At 36.5% G+C, this 26,489-nt stretch overlaps 1 protein-coding gene across 4 annotated transcripts in view; it reads left to right on the top strand.

Moving 5' to 3' along the window:
- pdm3 (POU-domain protein pdm3) overlaps window positions 1-26,489 on the top strand; it is a 442,629-nt gene that overhangs the window by 414,504 nt on the left and 1,636 nt on the right. For 2 of the 4 annotated variants that reach the window (XM_090394167.1, XM_090394165.1), the window contains one exon: window positions 11,270-14,413. In XM_090394167.1, the coding sequence (XP_090250293.1) occupies window positions 11,270-11,318 (49 nt within the window). In that variant the 3' untranslated portion in view covers window positions 11,319-14,413. Of the gene's footprint in view, window positions 1-11,269; window positions 14,414-22,977; window positions 23,023-26,489 lie in introns of those variants that run through there. The other 2 variants (XR_016548448.1, XR_016548447.1) reach the window with 2 other exon arrangements.

The raw sequence follows: 26,489 nt of genomic DNA, 5'->3' as shown, positions 1-26,489 counted from the left end.
ATAGCATGGGAAAAAAAAAAATGAAACTTCACAGAAATAAAGAATGGGTTAACAACTGAGTGCATATTTCCAGTGACAGGCTAGGAAAGATAAGAGAAAAACATCTAAACAAAAGATGCAAGGCAACTGAAAAAAGTAATATTCCTGATAACAAGAGATCTGTTTAGAAAAATAAAGTTATAGGAACAAAGTGAAAAAAAAAAAATAGAGTATGTAGAAGATTTGGATTAGAAAGATATTACAATTGAAGGAGAATTTGATGAAAGGATATTTATTGAGGAACCCATGATAATAAAAAAAAGTGAAGTGATATCAGCAGTGGAACAGCTGCCAAAACAAAAAGCACCTGAGTATCAGTGGAATTACTGAGAGTAGCTGGAGATGAAGTAGTGAATATATTAATGGAAATTTTCAACAAGTTTGGAAGAAAATATACTGGCCTAGAGATTGGAAAACATCACTATTCATGAGAAAAGGCAAAAACGGATTATGAAAGGAAATTAGCCATGCAAGCTAAAGAGAATCTCAAACAGTTCTTTCAATATGCTGCTAGTAAAAGAAAAACTGTACACGGCAGAATGATTTTAAGGAATGCCATTGGTAGGGAGGTCACTGAATCAGTCTCGATATAGTGAAATTACTGAGTGAGCACTTTGCAAGAGTGTATCATCCCGGTGGTGACGTTGAAGGAATGAAGGAACCATTAGTTTATATGGGAATTGTGGTGAATGAAGTGAAGGTGAATAGTCTATTACAGAACCTTAATGTGAATACATCTGTGGGATTGGATGGTATATCAGCACGGGTATTATGTGAAGTGGCTAAAGAATTGTCAGTGCCCTTGACCTTATTGTTTAATCTGAGTCTCGGGTCTGGTTTAGTCCCAAAGGGGTGGAAAGAGGGGGGGGGGGGGAATAATTCCACTGCATAAAGGAGGATCCAAGACTACTGTTGCAAATTACCGACTGATCAGCATATCCAGAATCGTTGTCAAGGTCTTGGAGAAATTAGTCAAGAGAAAAATACAGGATTGGATACATGAAAATGGGATACTGTATGGGAGACAGCATGGTTTTGTGAAGGGTAGATCATGCCTCAGTAACTTGCTCAGGTTTTATAACACAGTGACGGCTGAACTGGATAAGGGTAATGGGTTTACAGTGATACTGCTGGACCTGGCTAAGGCCTTTGACAGGATACCACATGGAAGTCTAATCCGTAAACTGCAACATATGGGAATGGATATAGGGTTCGTGAGATGGATAGGAGGGTGGTTGAATGATTAGGAGTAGAGTCCAAAAGACGGCCTGTGACTAGTGGTGTGCCGCAGGGTTCTGTTCTTGGACCACTGCTGTTTAATTTGTTAATTAACAATATAGGGAAGGATCTGAGAGGAACAGTTCATTTGTTCACTGATGATGCTAAGTTGGGTAGGGCAATAGTGAATGCAGAAGATGTCAAAATTTTGCAGGATGATTTCGATAGATTGGCAGTATGGGCTAAGGAGAATGGATGTCAATTTAATGTGGCAAAATGTAAGGTTATGCATTTTGGGGGTGAAAAGATTAGCAGCAGTATATCACATTGGTGGAACTGTACTGCAGGAGATTGATGAGGCCAGGGACTTGGGAGTGTTGGTGGATAGGGAGTTGAAGTTTAGGGGGGGGGGACATCACAAAAGTGGCTAAATCAGCTCATCAAATCACTTGGATGCTGAAGAATACTTTGATGAGCAGAGATAAGCAAGTTATTGTTCCTCTGTATCGAGCCTTGATAAGACCCCCATCTTGATTACTGTGCCCAGATCTGGTCACCTAGGTTTCTTCTTGATGGGAAGGAGGTTGAGAGGATCCAGAGGTGAATGACCAAGATGATAGCAGGTCTTATGAAAACAGGTGGAAGATTTGTGGGTTGCAGAAATTGGTTGATAGGAGGAAAAGGGGAGATATGATTGAGACATTCAAATTGCTGAAGGGTTTCTATAGGATTAATTCAGAGGATATTTTTGAGAACAGGACTAGGGGACATCCATGGAAGCTGGGCAAGCGTGTGGTTAGTAAGGGAGTTAGAGCTGGGTTTTTTACTTTTAGAGTGATAAATGAGTGGAATAAGCTGCCAGAGTCTGTTGTGGATGCTATAACAGTGAATGAGTTCAAGGCAAAGTATGATAGATACTGTGTGAATGTCGAGTAGTTGTGATGGACAGGATGTTTAGAGACTCCCTCGATGAGTCTAAGAACTCCTTGGAGTCACCCGTAATAATAATAATAATCCCAATTACAAAAAAAAAAAAAAAAGATTTAGAGAATTACAGAACCATTGCTTTATTTTCATGTGCTAGTCTAAAGTTATGTTAAAAGTGATCCAACAGTGGTTAGAGCCATATATGAATAGAGAAATGCCAGAACAGGCATGCTTTAGGATAGGTAGAGGAACTAGAGATCAGATACCAAACATGAATGAGATAGATTGTGGAAACAAAAGAATTTCAGAAGGAAGTATTCATTTGTTTTATTGATTATAAATACATAAGAAAGCTTTTGATTGTGTAGGTCACAACAGAATCTGGAATGTGATGAGATCAGTGGGAATATTTGATCAAGCATCTAATTTGCTTGATAAGAGAGCTGTATGACAACCAAGAAGCTTCAGTAAAAACAGTATTTGGGTAGAAAAAAGAGGTGCAGCAAAGTTATATATTGTCACCCTATCTTGTTGTTATTTATAGTGAATATATTATGAGAATGGATAACTTAGACAAAAGAATTATAATTGGTGGCAGAAAAATAAATAATTTAAGATATGCAAATGATATATCTCTCATAGAAGAAACTAAAAACGATCTGGAGCAGTCGATTAAGAGGGAAAGTGAAAAAAAAAAAAAAAGCCTGGCTTAATTTAAACATCAGCAAAACAAAAGTGATGGCAATTTGAATGAATGTATGATGGAAGGAGATAAGATAGAGGTGGTTGAAAATTATGATTTACTTGGGGGTTGAGAATAAGAAAAGATGGTCAACATAAAGATGAAATTAAAAGGAGGATAGGCATGGGGGGAAAAAATAAAAAAAAGCTATATTAGATCTGACAAAAATTATAAAGGACAGAGGGGTTAATAAGGACAGAATAGTTAGAATTGTCAAAGCAATGTAATTTCCATTAGTGATGTATGCATCTGAAAGCTGGATCATTAAGAAGAAAGGCAGAAAGCAAATTGATTCATTTTAATTATGGATGTGGAGGAGACTTAAGAATCCCATGGACTGCAAGAATGATTAAAGAACCAACTTGAACTTACAACTGCTGAAAGAAAAGACGAGGCCAAATGAGTTGGAGTACCTTTGTTCACAAGATCACCAAGATGACTGGATGGCATATATGATAATATGAATGTCAATAAGCATGACTATTAATCTGGTGGGAACTGGGCTTTTTTTTTTTGTTTTGGATGTGGACATTTTGAATGTGTGGGTGTGGGTGGGGGGGGGGGGTAAAAGAAAGAGAAAGCTACTCAATTGAGCCAAACAGCCAAGTATACGAGCTTCAGAAACAAAGGCATTAAATTTGTTCCTTAGTGTAAACGTTGTGCATGTGATTGTTAGTAAATTCTGACTCTTGAAAACAGATATAGTAACTGGAATCGAATGTAATAAGTATATTATTTTCAGGAAGGACAGAGGTGATACAAGGGGATTGCTATTAAAAATATCATAATTTTTGAGTTCTAGTTAGCATAGAAACTCATGAAAACTATAATAGTAATAATAGTAATACTCACTGTCTGGTGTAAGTAAAGGTTAACAGGATGAAACATACAGTGAAGCATTATTACAGACATGGCAGTCCAGTTGCTTGGGATAATGAAATGCATCACTAAATTATCCTGATGATACTAATGTAATCATTATTAGTGACTTAAGTTATCCAGATATTGACTGAGTAGCAGAAAAAAACTCATAATAAAAAATGGAGAATTGTCTCACAACTTGTTCAAGCAATTCTCCATGGGGGGGGGGGGGGAATCAGTGTTAATTTGTTCATAGCATCAAAGGATTCTACTCAATGTTGGTGGTCATGTTATACTGACTAAATAGCTAAGTACGAGGGTGGTCTGAAAAGTTCTCGTCCTTGACCATAGATGACGACACTTATCAGCAAGATTTTTTTTTTCTAAGTTAGTACATATGTCATAAGCATCCGTGTGAAATTGCAAGTCATTCTATCAAGTAGTATTTTTTATACAGCTGTCTGAAACAAAAGTGTTGTCTATATCCTTTGAAATGGATAAAATTGAATATCAGGCGGTTATAACATTCTTTGTAAAAGAAGGTTTAACAGCAAAAGAAATTCATTTGAAGTTCATAAAAGTTCATGAGCACTCTTCTCCTTCGTTTTCGACAATTAAGAAATGGACTGCTGAGTTTAAACATGGCCGTACCAGCCTTGAAGATGATCCACATGAAGAATTTCCAAAAAGTATAACAACATCGGAAATCATTGTTCAAGTGCACGATATGGTATTGGTTGATTGGTGAGTCAAAGTGAGTGAAACTGCTGAGACTATAGGCATTTCAAAAGAACATGTAGGATATATTTTGCATGAAGAATTGCAAATGAAAAAGCTTTGTGCATTTTAACTGGAGTATTTAAGCCTGGAGCATTTTAACAAGAATAATACTGATTTTGTGCATCGATTTATTACTATGGATGAGACTTGGATTCACCTTTACACACCATAATCCAAACAGAAGTCAAAACAGTGAACAGAAGCTTGTTGTTTAGCACTAAAGAAGACAAAGTCAGTTCCATCAGCAGGAAAGGTCATGACATCAGTGTTTTGGGATGCTCAAGCCATTTTGTTTATTAATTATCTTGAAAAGGGTGAAACAATAACCAGGGAATATTATTCCGATCTTTTAACCAGACTAGATGAAAAAATTTGTGAGAAAAGACCCAGTTTGCAGAAGAAAAAAAAATCATCTTTCATCGGGACAATCCACCTGCCCACAAAGGTGTTTTGGCAATGGGAAAATTAAGGAATTTGCACTATGAATTGTTTGACATCCACCCTATTCCCCAGATTTGGCTCCCTCTGACTTATATCTCTTCCCAAAACTAAAACTCTTCCTTGCTGGTGAGCATTTTTCTTCGAATCAAGAGGTGCAGATCTTAGTGAGAACCACTACAGGGACAGGATGATGGTGCTGGAGCAACGCTGAAATAAATGTATTAGTCTTAAGGGAGATTATGTTGAAAAATAAAAATAATTTTGAAATTATAAATTCGTTTTTTCATTGTTAGGCCGCGAACTTTTCAGACCACCCTGGTATATGGATGTTCCAATTAGGACAGTTTACAGTCTGAACCACAAAGATGGGAATTATGACAAACCGAGAAGAATACTATGTTTGATCCCATGGTAACATATACTGAATAGGAGGAATATCAAATGATGCAGTATCTGAGTGTATCCCTAGAATTCAAAAAAAAAAATAAAAAACAAATAGAATGGGAGCGAAAGGGATGTGCAACCTTATTAAGCAAGAGATTCATAAGAAGATGATTCAATGTGGAAAGATTATTGTGATAATGATGAGAGGAGTTATGAAATATATAAAGAGCAGGCCAAAATTTACATTGTACATAAAGTCAGCATATGCAAAAGAAATTCGCTATATAGGCTAAAGGCAACCAAAATGAATTTATATTGTTATCTTGCAAGTAAAAGAAAGAATGAAAAATGGAAGAATAATTTTACTGAATTTTACAGACAGTGTGTGTGTGTTCTGAAGTAGATACAATTGTTTAAGTTGCTTCATGAACTTCTATCAATTTGGATGTATTCAGCATGAAACACGATGTTTCCAACACCACATTGGATGAAGAAAGTGTGGTGCATGAGGAAGTTCTAGAGTGTTGCATAACCTGGACTAAGTTTCAGGAAGAGGGCAGATGGGATATCACCATGTATGCTAAAGGAATGTTCAGCTTAACTGGTTGTATACTTTGACCGGGTTGTATATCTTGAGTGTTAGTTCAGGAAAGAGTTAGACCTAATACCCTTAAGACCTAATTAGGTCTAGCTACTCACTGATGAAGCCTCAAAAAAGGCTGAAACCGGTCTGGGTAGTGACCTCCCTCCATAATGTAATAACAGCATACATTTCCTAGGAAATGTGTTTTTACATTATGGAAAATACCTAAGAATAGCGATCTGAACTCCCTCCACCTCTGCAACGAGTTGCCCGATATTGTACTACGTACTAGGATCACTTGCATTGGCTAACGCTAGTGTCGCCGATACTTTATAGTTTACTATATTCAGCAAGAACCTCTCTGATTCCGATCTTTGAGTTTCTTATTCGGTTTTAAAACTATGCGGGATTTAATATCCCCTTAATTTAAGTAAGTATTATTATTATTATTTCACATGGAATCTGAAGATTCATTGCTGGAAACCAAAACTAACCCTATTTATACAATACCTGTCATACTTCTGCTTGAACACATTCACTGATGGCACTCAAAACAGAATCTGGTAACATATTCCCCTTATTCACCACTCTCCAAACGAAAAATCTAGTCCTGATGCCCTACTAACCACAATTATACCTAATTTCCAGGGATAACCTCTTGTTTTCCTCCTCTAGTCATATATTGAAAAATTTCTTCTGCATCAATTCCATAAAACCATTACTTATCATTTCTATCATAACCCCCCCCCCCACTTTTCTTCCTATTAACCAACTTCTATAACTCACAAATCCTCAATCCGTCTTCATAAAGAGCATTTCATAGACTACTCAACCATTGGATCCTCGCACAACTCTTCCTTATCCCCAAATTATCAAATGAGATAACACTATCTACAGTAAGTGATAGAACTGTGGTAGAAATTATTCAAGACGAATACAAACAGTAACATCACAACAGTGAGCTGATAGGCTACATAAAATCACTGAGTAGGATGACTAGGTGCTAAAGCACATGGCATGAAAAAATCACCTCAGTTGAAAAACACTCACTACTGAGTTCCAAAATAACTTGCAAGCAACACCAGCACCACAACTGTTTTTCAGCAGTTGAAGAACATGAATTTCTATGGCTGAACACAAACCTAATATCAAGGGCAATGCCAAAAATTGAGTGGAGTAGTGTAAAGATCACCGCTATTGAACTCTGGAATAGTGGAAACATGTTCATTCTCTGGAGTGATGAATCATGCTTCACCATCTGGCAGTCCAACAGACAAGTCTGGATTTGGTGATGCCAACAGAATTCTACCTGCCTCAATGTGTTGTGCCAACTGTGAAGTTTGGTGCTATAGATGATATGTATGGTGTGAAAATAATGATGTGTATAACTAAAATGAAACTGAAATTTAATGAATTATTAAATAAGATTGAAACAGAGGTTAACTGTGCATTGTTAATGTGCAATAAATATCTAGATTTAATAAATGAAGTAAAAAATAAAAGTACTGAAAAAGTAGATTTCTTGGGATTATTGATTACTACAACATTATAAAAGTCTTGTGGCTCAAAGGACAGAAAAATTGATTATTCTGACGAAAGATTCAGATAATGATATATTATATTATGTCATTAAAGAAGATTTAAAGTTTTATATGACACCCACTTATCAGTTGGTCATGAAGGTAGAGATAGAATGATTAAGAAACAAATAGGTATAAAAATATAATGCATGCAATAATAAAGATATCTCTTGTTTTTTGTGAAACATATTATTATTATTATTACTACCCAAGACCCCATGGAGTCAAAGACTCATCTAGGAGGTCCCTTTTATCAAACACACAGTTCATCATATCATGCTTTAAACACACTCAAATTCTCTGCAGACACCACACTCTCAGGCAAGGCATTCCAGTCATTCACAACTCTGCATGAAAAAAAACCTGCCTCTCACTACCCACTCACACCCTCCTTATACAGCTTCCAGGGATGACCTCTGTTCTCCCCTGATCTCCCACTATTTTCTATAGAACCTCTCCAGCATTGATCCTATAACAACCCCCTTAATAACTTGTGGGTCTCTATCATATCTCCCCTCCTCCTCCTGTCCACCAGACTCTGCAAGTTGCATTGTCTCCATCTTTCCTCATACTTGACATTCCAGAGGTCAGAAACTACTTTAGTCAGTCGCCTTTGGACCCTTTTCAACATCTCTTCATCCTTCTGAAAACCAGGTGACCAAATCTGGGCACAATAATCATGTGTGGCCTAATCAAAGCCTTATACAAAGGAACAAGAATCTCCCAACTTCTACATATTATTCTTGTTCCTTATACAAAGGAACAAGAATCTTCAACTTCTACATGTCAGTGTCCTCCGCATCATTCCCAGAAGCCTTTGTGTTGTCTTCACAATTTTGGCTATGTGTCCCCTAAATTTCAGATCCTTATCTGCCATCACCGCAAGATCTACTATTTCCTCCACCTCCGACAATATATCCTCACCAAGCATAAATTCTGCATCCCATCTTTGTTTCCCAAATTTTAAAACCTTACACTTTGCACCATTAAACTCGCATCCCCATTCCCAATCACTCAATTTATTCAAATCTTCTTGTAATGCCACAACATCTTCTCTACTCTTCATGGTTCGTCCCAACTTTGCATCATCTGCAAACAACTGAATATATCTATTCAAATCTTCACCAATATCATTAATATACAAGTTAAACAGCAATGGCCCTAAAACAGACCCCTGAGGCACACCACCAGTAACTTTCCTTTTCCTGGATATTGCTCCCCCATACACAACTTATTGATACCTATCAGATAGCTAGTCTCCAATCCAATGCACCAATCTAATATCCAACCCCATCCACTCCAATTTGACTATACTTATCATGCGGTAATCTATCAAAAGCCTTTGCAAAATCTAAGTATATTAGTATATTACTGTGTATCCTTCTGCTCTGCCCATGGAAACAGTCACCTTATTGTAATAAGTAAAACATGACCTCCCTTTAGCAAATCCATGCTATCCATCAAATATAATACCATTGTTGTCAACCCAACTCTGGATCCTAGTTCTCAAAAGCTTCTCAAACAACTTAACTACAACACCTGACACACAGATAGGCCTATAATTTGATGCTTGAGTTCGATCACCTCCCTTATGAAGCAGCATAATCTTGCCTTCCTTCCACTCTTTAGGAACTTGACCGAGTGCAAGACTCGTATTAAAAAAATATGTCAAGACTGGCGTCAATATTAGTGGAAAAGAAAGAAAGTGAGAAAAGATGTGGTTGTAAAGCCAGTAGTATTTTCTGAACTTCATATTGTCATTATTGAATAGCTTTAATAGAATTTTTCATTCACACTCTGATGGAAAGTTCAAGTTGATAATACTGTATCAAAACCAATAGTAACTAAACTGGAAGAGGAAGTTGCATGTCAAATACTTTATATATTTTTACTATTTGGAGTACCTGATTAGTTTGTAATGGCTTCAGTGCTATAAATTTTGTTAAATGGTCTTGATATAGACACAGTGTTATAGACTGGACTGATAATGATGAATTTCCGATAATATTAAGTAGATAATTTTCAAATAAAGTAATTGATAATTTGCAAGGTGACAGTAACCCTCAGGATTGCTACAATACTGAGAAGGATGCTGACAAGCAGAGATAAAAGAGTTGTCATTCCATTGTATGATATCAGACCATACCACTGTACAGTCCTGATATCATCTTTGTGAAGATAGACTGAGGGAATGTGGGCTGCAAAGTTTGGTAGATAGAGGGAGAGGTGATAATGATAAATTTCTGATAATATTAAGGAGATAATTTTCAAATAAAGTAATTGATAATTTGCAAGGTAACTGTAAATTGTTGAGGGGTAGTTATGGGATTGACACTGGGGAGTTCTTTTGTATGGTGGAACAGGGACAGGGGGCCATCCCTGGAAGTTGCAAAAAGAAGTCATGAGCAAGAGGGTAAGGAATGATTTCTTTGCATGGAGGGTGGTTAAACTGTAGAATGCATTGTCTGATAGAGTGGTGAGAGCATGAATGATGAATGAGTTCAAGGAGTAGTGTGGACTGACTGGGGATCTTCAGTTGTTTGCAGATGATACTAAGTTGGGAAGAATTATAAGTAGGCTGTTGATGTTAATTCCCTTCAGGAAGATTTGAATACTTTTTTTTACTTGGACAAAGGAGTGGGGTTGTAGTTTTAATATCAATAAGTGCAAAGTGCTACATTTTGGAGTGCAGAAATATAAGGCTATATACTACATCGATGATGCTGTACTGCAAGAAGCGGATGAGATTAGAGATCTTGGGATGATGGTTGACAGTAGACTGAAGTTTAGAGGCCATATTGCTAGTGTTGCAAAGGCATCATAGTGCTGCTATGATAAGAAGTACTCTAACATGTAGGGATAAGGAAGTGGTTGTGCCACTGTATAAAGCACTGGTCAGACCACACTTGGACTGTTGTGCTCAAATCTGGTCACCTGGTTTTCAATGTAATGTGGAGACATTGGAAAGGGTTCAGAGGTGAGTGACTAAGACAATGTCAGGATTTTAGAATGCTGGCTATGGAGAGAAGTTGAAGAGATGTAAATTACAGAGTTTGGTAGATAGGAGGGAAAGTGGTTATATGATAGACATTTAAGTTAGTGAGAGGATTTTATCAGCTTAATCCAAAGGGAATTATAAAAAGAGTAGAAAGTGAGAGGGGAAGAACCAGAGGTCATCGCTGGAAGTTATATAAAAGTCTGGTAAAGAGGGGTGTGAAGAGTAGATTTTTTTACATGGTGAATTGTCAGTGAATGGAATGCATTACTAGAATGTGTTCTTAATGCAAGGAGTGTTAAGGATTTTAAGATTCTATGTGATAAATCTCTTGTCAGTTACTATTATTACACCCTCCATGTACTCTGCCAACTCCATGGAGGGTGTAATAATAATAATTTCAACCTCTTGCCAAGCAATATTTATTTTTTATATACTTTAAGGATAACTACTTAGGTATTCTATAGAATGAATACCCAGGCATTTCATAAATTGCCTAGATAAAGTATGAAATAAAATTCTTATTTCATACTCTAAAAAATTATCTCTTATTCTGTCGAATAACTAGGTATTCTATAGAATAACTGAATTATATACTTTAATGGTAACATATACATAAAATAACATTGAAAATTTTATGCAAAATGTAGCATAATCTTTGCACATCTAAATATTACCTTAAAAATAAAGCAAAAAAAGTTTTATTTTTCTTCTCTTAGAAAAGTAACATGTCTCATCTCAAATGGATATTTCAGAAGCTTTCCATAAGATATCAAGTGAAGTTCACCTTAACAAAGAGAGATGACAGTGATATGCTTTTATCCCAGATATATACAAAGTTACAAACAAAATGTGAATTTGACAAGTGCTTATATGAAGTTTATACTCTTCATCACAGTCTTCAGCATGTATTAATCCTGATACAGATATTTTGCAACCAGTGTTTGTATGTGTATAATGCAGTGATTCTTCCTGATAAATTGAGCCAACAAATCCATTCTTCCAAGTAAGCCATTTTTCTGATCACACATATGTAAACCGTTTCTCGTGACAATCCTTTTAAAGGTGCTCGTTTATTATTAAATTGCCTTTCCATCATTGTTGTGTCTGGCTGCTTGCAACCACATACACAGTATATATATTTTTGCATCAACTTCATCATCAGTATAGTTAATGAACACTATTAGAAATAACCATTAATTCATCAATTTGCAACATAAACGGTTTTGGCAGAATATTTTTTATCCATATTATATTATCATTCACATAAGATACAAGGGTTGTTTGAAAAGTATGGTAAATTTCCAATAGATGGTGATACAATTCATTCATACCAGTGTCGGTACATATCATCTTTTTCATGACCCTGGCAAAATTTTAGCCACGTGCGATGCGTAATTTTCTTTTGGCAAACATTTAAAATGACCGTGTTCACATTTTTCATAAAAAAATGGAGAAAAATGAGTTTCATGCAGTAATAAAACCTTTTATTTGAAGAAGTGGACGGCTACGCAGTTAGATACAGTTCATGGGGACTCTGCACCAGCATTAAAGACTATTTATTTTTGGATAAATGAGTTTAAACATGGTCACTACAAAAGAAATGATTGACAAAATCCATGGTATCATTATGGAAGACTGCTGAGTGAAAGTTTGTGAGATTGCTGAGATTGTAGGCATCTCAACTGAATGGGTGTATATAATATCCTACACAAAAAATTGTGCATGAAAAAAGCCGTGTGCACGATGGGTGCCTCGATTGTTGACTGTCGATCAAAAACACATGCAAAAAGATGTTTCAACGCTTGGCGATGCTTAATCGCAATTCATAGGATTTTTTTGCACCAATTTGTGACTGTAGATGAAACTTGGATCCACCACTACACACCTGAGTCCAAGCAGCAGTCAAAACAGTGGACAACCTGGTGAAAGACCACCAAAAAAAGCGAAGACCGTTTTGTCAACTGGGAAGGTGATGGCCACTGTTTTTTGGATTCCCAAGGAATTATCATGATAGACTATTTGGAAAAGGGTAAGACAATAACAGGAGTCTATTATGCGGCATTGTTGGACCTTTTAAAAGAAGAACTGAAGGAAAAAAATTCCAAGATTGGCACAAAAAAAAAGTGCTCTTTCATCAAGACAATGCACCGTCCAACACATCAGCCGCTGCAATGGCAAAATTGAGGTTTGAATTGGTTCCACATCCACCGTGTTCAACAGACTTGGACCCATGTGACTTCTTCTTGTTCAAAAACTTAAAAATTTGGCTCGGTGGAAAAAACTTTTCTTCGAATGAGGATGTCATCAAGGCTGTCAATGACTGTTTTGCACAATTTGATAAATCCTACTTTTTAGATGGGATGAAAAAATTGGAAACTCGCTGGACCAATGTGTAGACCTCAATGGAGACTATGTTGAGAAATAAAGATGATTTTTTCCCAAAAAATGTGTTTAACTTAATTTTTTTACCAAGCTTTTCAAACAACCCTCATATATCTGGCCATCATCTTCCTAGGGCTTGCCATGGGAAAAGGACTGCATTAATCACTATTCAGGCATTATTAGAAATTCTCATACCTCTCCTTTAACTCATTCGCAGATAATGCGCACACACATACACACACACACTTGCTAACCTCACTCCTCTTATTCACTTGACTCATTCCTTCCCATCATGCCATGTATTGAAAAATTTCTTCTGCATCTGTCCTATAAAATCTCCTGCCTATCATATGAACTGCTTCATGTAAAAATTTTTACAACTGACAAACTTTCAATATAACCTTACAGAGAGAAATCTAGTCATATTGTGATCTTAGTCATCTGGAAGAAGAATTCCCAGTTCAGAAAGGTGTGAGACAAGGCTGTGTCTTTTCTCCGATTCTCTTTAACCTATACACAGAAGAAATATTTAATAAAATTAGTAACCTCAAAGGAATCACTGTAGGGGGCAGAAATATTAATAACCTAAGATATGCAGATGACATGGTTCTTCTAGCTGAAAACAAATGTGACCTCAAAACTCTTATATAGATGAAACCTTCAAGTACAGCGAACAGTATGGCCTCAGTTTCAACTTTAAAAAGACAAAAATCATGATAATTTCAAGAGAAAAGAAAATACCAAAAATATGCATCGATATAAAAGGAAATAAATTAGAACAGGTGCAAAAATACATATACCTCGGACACTTGATCACAGAGAATGGCAGGACAGAAAGTGAAATTAGAAAAAGGATTGAAATCGCAAGGTCAACTTTCAACAGTATGAAAAATCTACTAACATCTAGAGAATTAAATCTGAAAACAAGACTAAGAATCTCCAAATGCTACATATGGTCAACATTGTTATATGGAGTAGGGACATGGACACGCTCCAATCTGAGTGTGAAAAAACTGGAGGCCTTTGAAATGTGGATGCTGTGAAGAATTACGAGAATATCATGGAAAGAAAAAAAGACAAATAAAGAGATACTAGAGATGGCAGGCGTCAACAGGAGCCTGATGAAAGAAATTAAAAAGAGAAAAGTCAGATATTTTGGACATATTCTGAGACATAACTGCCAACAAAGGACACTTCTCGAAGGAACTGTTGAGGGAAAGAGGAAGACAAAGACTGGAGTGGATGAAAAATATAGAAGACTGGACCTATCTCTCATATGAGAAATGCAGCAGAGAGGCACAGAATAGGACATCGTGGGGACACATGGTAGTCAATCTCCTGGAGAAGACACCTGACAGGACAGGAGCCATCTGGTTATGCATCTTCTCTACTTCTTTATCCATGTAAAGCCCCTAGGTAATCTGAGTACAGTGGTCCAGAATGCTGTCGAATAAAGGCAGTTATAAAGCCAGACACTAACTTCTTTCTTCTTAATTGTCAGTGTGTTTTTCAATATCTATGTGATCCTTTTGAGCTATTTTTGCAGTATATTTCCAATTTCAACTCCCTACCACCATTACTTACTCATAAATCTCAACCTTCCATCATTGTCCATTTAATACAGATCTTGTAATTTCCTCAATCAAGAATGCATGACATGCATATTCTGGACTGTGAAGTTTACTTTGTAACATTGAACTAGCAACCATTATCTATTTCCTATAATGTCAACCTATTCAAATCCTCCCATAGGATCTCTCTGCATCATCTTCATTTAATATTGCTTTCTATAGTTTAGCATCAACAGCAAGTAACTGTATTATTAATGGACAAACCAAACTTCAGCTCTTCAAGCACAGAGCTCACCACTAGTCACATTCCTTACCATAATACCACTCTGATGTCTATCAGCCACTCTCTTATCTGCAACTCCGGTTGGATATCTATCTCCTATTTGCTCCGCTTTATGTAACAGATTTCCATGTGTTTGCCTGGCAAATGAGTCCAGTGGTATAGCCATTTCTTTATCAAAATCATCTTTATTGTAGAAAATGAGTACAGTAGTAACAAGGTAAGATCATCCCTTTACAAAATCTGCTGTCCCACCTTCACTGAATATCATGTTTCTGTCCACCTATTATTGAAATCTGGCCTTAACCAATCTTTCCCTCAATTGTTCTGATCTGTGCATAATTTACAACCTCTTTCTTTCTTGGGCCTCCTTCATGTAATGAAAGTATCTGGCCATCTTTTCACCTGCTTTGGAACCTGCTAGTGCTGCGACTTAAATTAAATGGCCTAGGTAGGAGTGCTGCCATTCCTCTTGCACCTTCTCATAATATACAGTCCATAATATAAAATCCCTTGGCTATATTCACATTAGTTTTCTTAATTTTCTGAATATCTCCAGTTCATTTACCTATATTTTCACATTTCTTCTATATTCACATTAGTTTTCTTAATTTTCTGAATATCTCCAGTTCATTTATCTATATTTTCACATTTCTTCATATCACAACCTTCACTGCATTATCTCCACTTGGAAAATGTGTGTCCAGGCAGAGATAATGTGTACTAAGTGACTACTTAGTAATTCAACTGCTGTTTCTTCTGCTTTTCATCTTTGTAACATCTGCATTCAGCACAGTTATCCTTCCATAATCATTCTTCCTTTTATACCAAAAGAAATCTGGAATTTCCTTTGGTTTCTTCACTTTCCTCATGTAATTTGATTTTACCTTCCCTGCCATGCTTGTGGCTGCTCTTGTTTCGCTCATCACATTTCCCATTATCTCTTTATATTGTACAATATTTTAAATAACAGTTTCACACATGTAAAAGAAAACTTATGTGCAGAGCAGTGGCGGCAGCCCGTACATAAGCACTGTGACACTGCAGCATCCCCAAGGAAAAAATGAAAAATTTTAATTTTGTTTGTGTTTATAAATAATAACAATGCTTACAACATTATATAAATGCAATACAACATGTTAAAGTCTACAGCTTATGTTTTGACATTGATTGAATAGTTAATAATTCAAATTGTTCGATTAATTAACACTTAAGATTACGAAACAAATGCACTGTGACCTAAAGCCTATATTCGTTTTCGCTTGTCATTGCATGTTATGTCATTCAGACATAACGTGCAATGACAATTGAAAAATAAAATAAAAATAAATAAAAATACATATAAAATAAAAAAAAAATAAAAATACACTGCCCAAACAGCAGTGTATTTTTAGTATCCTTACGCACGTTATTTCTGTGAGATATGAAACATTTATTATTGGTGCGTGTGCATGGTTAACTATTTTTTGTCAATGTTATTTTATTTTGTTAAAATAACATATAATTATTTATTTATTATAGATACAAGGCTGAATTATGACGAGTGTCACTGTTGAAAATATGAAAAGAATTATATTTTTTCAATTATCGTTACACGAAACAAAAGCACTGCGATCTAACGCCGATATTCGTTTGCGCTTGTCATTGCTGTTGATACGAAACTTTTATTATTGGTGTTTGTTTGTGGTGAGGATGAAATATTTTTAATATGTAAATTTATTTATTAATAAATTCGTTACTGATTAGAATTTTTTGTATATGCAGCACCCCCACTTAAAATTTGCACCAGCCGCCACTGGTGTAGAGCAAGTTGCACTTGCTCTGCACATAAGTCTTTTATTTTAGTGAATATTAGTAATTTTACTAATTATTTCTGGTTATATCTTACTCATTTTAGACTGTAATGTTGAGAGAGAGAGAGAGAGAGTGTGTGTGTGAAATTTAACACAGGATATTGTTTACAAAACGTTTTTATACATGGTGGCACCGATGCTTGCAAGGAAAATGGTGGTCAAGGCTTCCTTATTCACCAAGTTTAGCAAGAGGGATTTTTTATTGTGTGTTCTATATTCATTACCAAGAGGGAATGGATTGTGGTATGTAGGAGAGAATGGAGAGAGAATTTATCATTAATGTTTTGTGTGCCATTGCAAGAAATGCAAGTCATGTGAAAAGTTGGAAAATGAAATGACAAATATTAACAATGAAAGTGTTCTGGCAAATGTGGAAGCAGTAAATGATAGTGCAGAATGAGAGCATGAAAGCGGTGGCTAGAAGTAATGTTCGTAATGAAGTGACAGTAAGGAGCGAAACAGTGCGCTTTTGTGGCATCCTTCACAGGACAAAACAGAAGTTAGAGCAACTGGATAAATGACTGTTGTGTGGTACAGCAAGGGAGGAGAATTAAAGAAAAAGTAAATGGGATTGTATGAAACTGGAAATAAGGAGAGGAGATTGTATGGAGATTCGATGATAAGAGAGTGACATTCGATGATGTCACTTTCTTATACTTAATAAGAAAGTGACAAAAGCATGTTTCCCAGCTACAAAGTAAAGGACGTTAGTGAAACTGTTATACTGCAGAAGGTAGAAAGTGAAAGAGATGATTCTTATGACAGGAACAAATGATATGAAAGGTAAGAAATATACAATGCGAGAAGATATGAGTGATTTGTTGAAAGAAGTGAAAATGAAGAGTAAGGAAGTAAAAATTGTGACTCTGCTGCCTCAGTGTGATAGGAAAGAGTTGAGATGAAGGGTCATGATTGCTAATGAGCCAATGAGAAGATAGTGCAGGAGGAATGGTCTGCAGTTTATTGAAATCTGGAATGAATTTGATGGACAAATGGACTTATATATGCCTGACGGACTGCATTTAAATGGTTTTGGGGTTGGTTGGAGAAAGTTTGGAAGTGCAAAACTAGGGATATTAGGGAGGATGCAATCAAGCATATGTCATAGATGAGCATATTACAGAAATGATTATGCAATGCTGGATGTAATTTTACAGATTTTCAATTTGAATAGGCTGGTAATGACATTACACAAGGGTAATTGTATGTACAAGGGGGGGGGGGGTGTTGAAATGCATGTACATGAATGCCAGAAAGTATTATTGGCCTCTGTCTTGTGTGAGATAGAGGCCAATAAGATAAAATATATTGTTGGTTGCTGCTGCTGCTGTAGACCAGGGGATCCACAGGAAGATGTAGATGTCATGTATCGGCAGATTAGCATAATGAATGCTGGTCAAACAATTATTATGGGACACTTAACTATGAGGACATAGATTGGAGGGAGAAAAGGGTGCAAGGCAAGATGGAAGTGGAATTTATACAGTTGCTAAGGGCAGGGCACTGCTATTATACACAAAGATCGATGCAAGCTGTTAAAAAAAAAGATAAATATTAGTAGTAAAGAAAGAAATTATTGTGTTTATTTCATGACAGTACTGGTTTTTAAGTTTGCACTATTCCAATTGACAATTTTTTTTTTTTTGTTTTTTTTGTATAATCGTGTGGTATTTCCTTAGGATTTTACTGTCTCACTATTGTCTTCACATGTATCGATTATAATCAACATGGTGGCCACCAGTTTTACTACTACATGACTACACTACTAGCCCTCCCTCATTTAAAGACCATGTTATTCATAACCTAGTTGGTGATTTTGTAGTTTGCTATGCATGCAGTATGTATGTGTCCCATTGCTTAAAAATGTGGCAGGTTTGAGATGGGAATGTGTAGGTATGCATGAAACGTAGGCAGTGGGGGGCACTGGGAGACACAAGCGTCTCGATCTCAGGATTTAGTAGTGGCAGAGATAGGGCTTTAGAAATGAGCAGTTTTCACTTTGTGGATGCGAGTAGTGTGTTGGAGGATGGAGAGAATGTTAAACACGTACATATAGATTTAGCCTTGGGTAGTTTAGCGAACGGAAATGGTTTGTTGGATGGCCATGATTGTGTTTGTGAGTGTCAATTGAAAGCAGAATGTGTGGAGAAATAGAACTCCTGAGAAAGGAGATGGAAGAAATGAAGACTGAGTTGAGGAGGGTGAATGAATGGTTGGATAGAGGTTGGCCAGTGTGAGAGAAATTAGAGTAGGTGTAAAACAACGACTCAGAGAGCAAGGGAGAGAGGAAGGCGAGAAAATGGGAAGATAGGGAAAGAGAGGAAATTGCAGAAAGTTGTGAGAGTGTGGAAGCAAGGGACACAGAGGTGAGAGGGAGGAGGGAGAGAAAAAAGAGAGATTGGAAGCCATAAGAGTCAGGGGATGCCAGTGAGAGAAGGATGAACGAATCTGTTCAGAGTATCATGCATGGAGATTCGATGATTTGGGATGTTCAGAGTAGAGTGCTTGCCTGGTGGAATGATAGAGCATAGTAATGGTAGTGAAGAGGGGAGTGAAAGTGTGGAGAAGGTTATAGTAATGGTTGTGGCAAATGACGTGGGAGGAAGCATGAGATTCGAGGTCGATGTTAGACATGGCGCAGCCGAAATGTGTACGAGGAAAGATAGTGAGCATGTTGCCCCTGTAGAAGAAGAGCAGTGATGACAAATGAGATGATAGCAAGAATGCAGGAAAAGAGATCTGGAATATATGGATGCATGGAGTTCGTTTGAGAACAGAAGAGAGCTGTATCTAAGAGATGGACATCTGAATGCAGGCATTTGGATAGACTGTTGTTTTCTGGGTAAGTGAGTTGTCAGGACAGGGAAACTAGAATTGCAAGATGTAATGTTGCAGGGATGGCCTCATGGGGATAGTGGCTTGATAAATGAGGGAGTGTACATTATACTACAGAGCCAGGTGAAGTATAATGACTATAAGAATACTGGCAACACATTGGTTTTTTTTTAATATACATGATAGGACCATTAGAAATAAAGGGAATGAGTTTGTGGCATTGATTGACTCAGTCTCTCCAGCAATTGTTGTTATCATTGAAACTTGGGTAACTGAGGGGTATGTTCTAACAAGGATAGAAATCAAAGGGTATAGCATATTTTGGCAGGATAGGGTAGGTAAATATGGTGGTGGTGATGGATGTTACTCTCATGATAAGAGATGCATTGTGCACTCTCAGAATGGAAAATCTCAGTGGAAATAACACTAATGGCTTTGAAAGTATGGTGGAGATAGATATTTATAAGACAAGATATTTAGTGGGATGTTGCTTCTTCTTCTTCGCGTTATTCCCGCTTCCTATGCAGGGTCCGCGTGTTACTTAGATGCGACTACTTGTTAGTACTACTCCCAACCGACCCATCGCCTAGTCTGCCCTGGGGGGGGGGATATATTTTTGGCTGTAGAAGCGTATGTTCACGTGGACGGTTTGCCTGCTTGCGGGATGAAAAACGACAGATAAACTGGCGGAAAAAACCCTACTGCCCGTGCCCAAGACCAGCTAACTTGGCTATGCCTGGGGAAGATCCAACAAGTGACTATTCAAATTAGGGAATAGAGGAAATGTATGAACAATTACAAGAGCTAATTAAGGAAGAAAAAAGAAAAGACTACGATTATAATGGGAGACTGGAATGCAGTTCTGGGAGAAGAAGAGAATGGGAATGTAGTAGGAAGATACGGACTAGGTAATAGAAATGAGAGAGGGGAAAGGTTAGTGGAATTATGTAAAGAAAATAAGCTAATAATTACGAATACTTGGTTTAAAAAATCTAAGAGAAGACTATACACATAGAAAAAACCAGGAGATACGGAAAGGTATCAAATTGATTACATTATAGTAAAGCAAAGATACAAGAATAGTGTAAAAAATTGCATGCACGTATCCTGGAGCTGATATTTACTCTGACCACAACCTACTATTCATAGAAATAAATGTGAAACTAAAGAAAATAAAAGACGCTATGAAAAGGAAAAAATGGAACTTAGAGAAATTAAAAAATACCAAGGAATTTGGAAATAGATTAGAGAAAGAATTAGAGGAAACAAGTTTTGTCAAAACTGAAGATCCAGAAAAGAAATGGGAACAAGTTAAAGAGAAAATAGAGAAGATTGCAGAAGAAGAAATTGGATATGTAAGAGCTAAAAGAATTAAAAAAAAAAAAAAAAACTTGGATATAACTAATAAGATGATTTCTCTAATGTAAGAAAGAAGAAAATTGAAAAATAAAGACACCCGAGAAGGGAAAATACAATATAGAACTTTGAATGACAAATTGATAAGGGAAGCAGAAAGAAGTAGAGAAGATTGGCTTAAAAACAATGTGAAGAAATGGAAAATTATGAGAGAGAGGGAAGGTATGATATCTTTTGTATGAAAAAGCAAGAACCATAAATCACAAGAGAAATGGAATTCGAGCTAGAGGCATAGAAAATAAGAATGGAGACATCATAAATGAAGAAGATAAAATCCTAATGAGATGGAAGGAATACATTGAAGATCTATATGACAAGGAAAATAGACCAAATGAGTTGCCATTAGAAGATATAAAGAAGGTAAATGAAGATGATCTAGGCCCAGAGATTTTGAAGACAGAAATAGAAATGGCATTAATGAACTAAAATGTGGAAAGGCAGAAGGAATAGATGAAATACTTGCAGAATTGCTGATGCAACTTCAGAAGAAAGGAACTGAAGAAATAACCAAAATAATAAATTTAATTTATAACAAAGGAGAATTACCAAAAGTATAAATATGACCTTAATATTTATACCTATACCAAAGAAAAGTAATAAAATCTTAACACAAAGAATTGCATCTAAGATGGAAGAATTTCTTGGAGAAGATCAGTTTGGTTTTAGGAAGGGTAGGAGAACAAGATATGCAATTGGACACTGTTAAGAATAGTAAGTGAAAGAAGTCGGGAAGTGAATAAAGAAGTTAATATCCGTTATATAGATTTTGAAAAAACTTTTGACTTTGTAAAATGGGATAAGATGGTGGAAGTAATGGAAAAGATTGGTATAGATTGGAAAGACAGAAGGCTAATTATTTCACTATATATGGGACAAACTGCCATGGTGAGAGACATATATGGTACAACCGAACCAGGTATCATTGGATGAGAAGTAAGACAAGGCTGTTCTCTTTTGCCAATTTTGTTTAACATGTATTCCAAAGCAATGTTAAAAGAAGCACTGGAGAATTCGGAAGAAGGAATAAAGATTGGAGGCAGACAGATATTTGCAATAAGATAAGCAGATGACAAGGCATTATTTTCAAATACTGAAACAGGACTACAACATCTGTGGAACAGATTACTGGAATCCTGTATCGATTATGGGATGAAAATTAACATAAGAAAAACAAAGGTAATGAAAATAGCAAGGAAAGAGGCAAATATGGATATCAGAATAAATGGGGCAAAATTGAATCAAGTAAAGACATTTAAATATCTAGGAAGTGTGATTAGCAGTGACGGAAGATGTAGCGATGGGAAGAGATGCCTTTAATAGAAAATATAATTTATTCAGAAGTAAAATGAATAGAAACCTAAAGAAAAGACTAATAAAATGTTATGTGTGGAGTGTTGCTCTCTATGCAGCTGTAACTTGGACATTGAAGAAAGAAGAAATTAAGATTTTGGAAAGCTTGGCGATGTGGATTTGGAAAAGGATGGAAAAAATCAAATGGACAGATAAAATAACTAATGAAGAGGTCTTAAAAAGAGTAGAAGAAGAAAGAAGTCTGTTACGGATGATAAAAAGAAGAAAGGGAAACTGGATCGGACATATTCTGAGGGGGGGGGGGGGAATGGAATCATCAGCGATGCCATCGAAAGAAAAATAGATGGAAAAAGACCCAGAGGAAGAGTAAAGAAAACAATGCTAGATGACATACTGAATTCTTTCTTTTAAGTTTACATGGTGATCAGCATTCATATTTATAAATTTAGGGACACAAAAATACACGTGTTGAAAAGATTATTTTATTAACACATCTTATTTGAAAGAGAAGAGAAGAGAGTGGAAGGAAAGTTTTTGCTACTGAGAGAAGAACCTGCTCAGTTGCAGAATACTCAAGAAAAATATTGTTAAGATTAGGATGGTTGATCAAAATTTTGCAGACTTATTTAAATTTGTATTCATACCAGATTTTTGTATGGTGTAAGGAACAGGTTCGTTTACAATCAGTTTGGTGTAAGGTGTTAAGAATGTGTTCTGAGAGGCCTGCTTTACCAAAATTGTTAAATTGAATGTGTCATTTGTGTTCTTGTTTACAGATAGGGATTGTGCATCCAGTTTCACCAATATAAGGCAAGTTTCAGGTCAATGGATACGGTATACTCCAGGGTGGGCCAATGGGGAAGGCAAGGATCCTTAGAGGAGTGAGTATGTTTTATAATTTTATAGGTAGTTCCATTTTATAAATATCCAGTTTTTTTATAAATATACTTATAAAATATACTTATAATTTTATAAATATATTTATAAATATAAGTATATTTTTATAAATATACAGTGTTTCCATTTTATAAATATCCAGGTGTGTATAATATTCCTTGTATGTGCGGTCTTTCCTACATACAGACTTCGAGAAGCCTGTAAATAAGACAGAAAGAACATGTCGGCGATGTTAATCACAACAGAACGATCATCTTCGGATTGGCACATCACTTTTCAACTTCAAACCACACTATAGACTGGAATAATAGCTCCATGCCCTACATAGATGAGGGATTACAGACATCGAGTATTTAAAGAAGCAGCAGTTGTACTACGTACGGGCAGTAACCTAAACAGAAATCAGGGGGTCATACTGAACAATACTTGGAAAAATTTAATTAATTCCCTCAGTTCAACAGAGCTACAGTACGCAAATAATCATATTACGCGCTTGCATGTAACGCGTGTTCATGATGCTGAGTAGATATGTCACGCAAACGTGTTACCTTAGCTACCTAACAGGCACTAACGGTTCTTTGTATTCTTAAACCTTTTTGCATTTACCATTTTTTGTTTTGTGCAAACCTTGAGAAAGCTAGTCAGTTACTAGCGAAACCGGTAGGCAATTTGTACGAACAGAAGTATGTTTTAAATATATGGTCAATTTAACAATAAGTCTTATATTTTGTAACATTTTATGACCAAAAACATGTACAATTTTATAGGGAGTTTAAAAATAGCATTAATATTGTAATGATGTAATAATGAAGGGGGACCAGATGGAATTTCACCATGTGCTATGGAACTGACTGTGCAATGAACTATTTAATGAAAGTCTTGCAATGAGAAAGGTTCCTGGAGAGTGGAAGGAGGGTAAGATAATACCATCACATAAGGGTGGTTGTAGAATGGAGGTATCAAACTATAGGCCTGTTTGTATTTCTTCTCTAGTTAAGATTTTGGAGAAATGAGAACTCATATACAGAATTGGGCAGATGGGGGGGTCCTTTTGACTCTCTCTCTATTATTTATGCGGGTCAGCATGGATTTGTTAAAGAGCACTCTTGTTTTAGTAATCTGGTTACCTTTTACAATAGAATAACAAGAGCAGTGGATGAGGGTAAGGCATGCACTGTCATTTTTTTGGACTTTCAAGGCATTTGACAGGGTGCCACATGACAAGTTGATTTTTAAGTTGCACCTTTGGGTTTGGATATCAGGTTAGAGGATCGGATTGGTAATTGGTTCTCTGATTGATATCAAAGAGTTGTATATGGGAGTAGGAAGGTTACAAGTAGAGTTCCACAGGGTTCAGTCCTCTGACCATTGCTCTTCAATCTTTATGTCAATGATACAGGACTACAGAAAGATGTCAGTTGTTTGCAGATGATGTGAAGCTTGAGAGGATTATTGGTTGTCAGAACATCAGCACTATTAGTACTAATGTTTTGGCTCTGCAAGAGGATTTGAATAAGCTGGAAAGGCAGGGGATAAATGAATGGGGATGTCAGTTTAATGCAACTAAATGTAAGGTTTTAAAATTTAGGATCCAGAGATGGCATGCTTCATACTCACTTGGTGGAGTTATACTGGAAGAAGTAGAGGAAGCAAGAGATCTTGGGGTGATTGTGGATAGAGATTTGAAGTTCTAAGGATGTATTGCAAAGGTTGTGATGACATCTCAGAGAATTGTGACAATGTTGAGTAGAACACTGACACTGAGCAATGAAAAAGTGCTGGTTCTGTTGTATAAAGCTTTGATCAGAAGACATCTGGATTTCTGTGCTCAGATCTGGTCACCGGGAATGAAGGGGATGAAGTAACCTTGGAGAGGGTGCAGAGATGAATAACAAAAATAATATTAGCAACTTTGATTATGGGGATAGACTGAGAGCATGCAGAGTGTAATTTGGTGGATAGAAGGCAAAGGAGGATTATGATTGAAACATTTAAACTGTTGAAGGGTTATTATCATATTAAAACCAAGGAGATTTTTCACATGGTAGAATGTGGGAAATGAGCAAGGACAAGGGACCATCCCTGGAAGTTGTAAAAGAAGGTAGTGAGTAAAAGGGTAAGAAGTAAGTTTTTTGCATGAAGAGTAATAGTGGGAGCATGGAATGCATTGCCTGAGAGGGTAGTGAACATGAAGACTGTGGATGATTTTAAGGAGTAGTATGATAGACTTTGTGTTGACTAGTGTTGTCCTCCCATGATGAGTCTTGTGACTCTGTGCAGGTCAGGAAAATAATAATAATAATTACCTGAAACATAATGTTATAGAGTGGACCTGAGGTTTGAGAATGTTGGATCTGGTAATAGTATCAGAAGATATATCCATAACCAAGGTAGACACTCTGCCTCCAATTAGGGAGAGTGACCATGCAGTTTTGTTTTGGGAAGTTGCCGAACTGTCAACAAAGAGTTTATGCTGAACTATAAAGCTGGTAGTTATGACAGACTTAGGAGTCATCTTGGAGCAGCGAAGAAAAGCTTGAGAAGTTACAAGGAAAGAATGTCACTAGTGCATGGGAAGTGATCAGATTATTTGTAAAAAGCAGTATCAGACTGCATACCCAAAGTTAGGAGGAAAAACCAAGTAGGGATTAAGTGGATGAGTAGAGATATAAAGCAAGAGCTGCAAAAAAGACAACACGGAGGGGATATAAGGAAAAAGGAGATCAGCATACTCATGAGCAGTACAAAAGTGCAAGCAAGAAGAGTGATCAGTGTGGTAAGAAAGGCCGAATCAGCTTCTCAAAGAAAATTAGCTTAGAGGCCAAAGTAAATCCAAAAGTTTTTTCATTACGTAGCAAATAAGAGAAAAAATGACTTTTGGTAGAATGACTTTAAACAATATTCATGGTAGAAAGGTGACAGAGATGAAAGAAATAGCTGAGTTGGTAAATGATCATTTTGTAAATGTGTATCATTCATGTGGAGATTTCAGGATTGCTGATATGTGACAGAGTGGCATATCAAAATTGAGTAGATAAACAGGAGGTGTTCAGCATATTGAAAAATATCATTGTGAACACAACAGTGTGACCAGATGGCATGTTAACCTGTGTACTATGTGAATGTGCAAGAGAACTAGCATTACCTCTGATGAAGTTGTTCAATCTAAGTCTCAGCTCTGATAGAGTTCCATGGGGAGTGGAAAGATGGTAAGATAGTTGCGCTGCAGACCAATTACTATATCAGGAGGTAAAAATCCAACAGCGGATGGATTAGGGATGCACAGCTTTGTGGTGGTTATGCACTTTGGGTTGAAAAGGTTGCATGTGGTTTCCTCCAATCTAGATTGGAGGAAATTAATGAGGCTAGAAACGTGAGGATAATGGTGGGC

This window comes from Typopeltis vanoorti, chromosome 6 (genome assembly GCF_054136105.1).
Source record: "Typopeltis vanoorti isolate ZY-2024b chromosome 6, IOZ_Tvanoo_1.0, whole genome shotgun sequence".
Taxonomy (NCBI): domain Eukaryota; kingdom Metazoa; phylum Arthropoda; class Arachnida; order Uropygi; family Thelyphonidae; genus Typopeltis; species Typopeltis vanoorti.
This window is presented reverse-complemented; position numbering and strand designations above follow the sequence as displayed.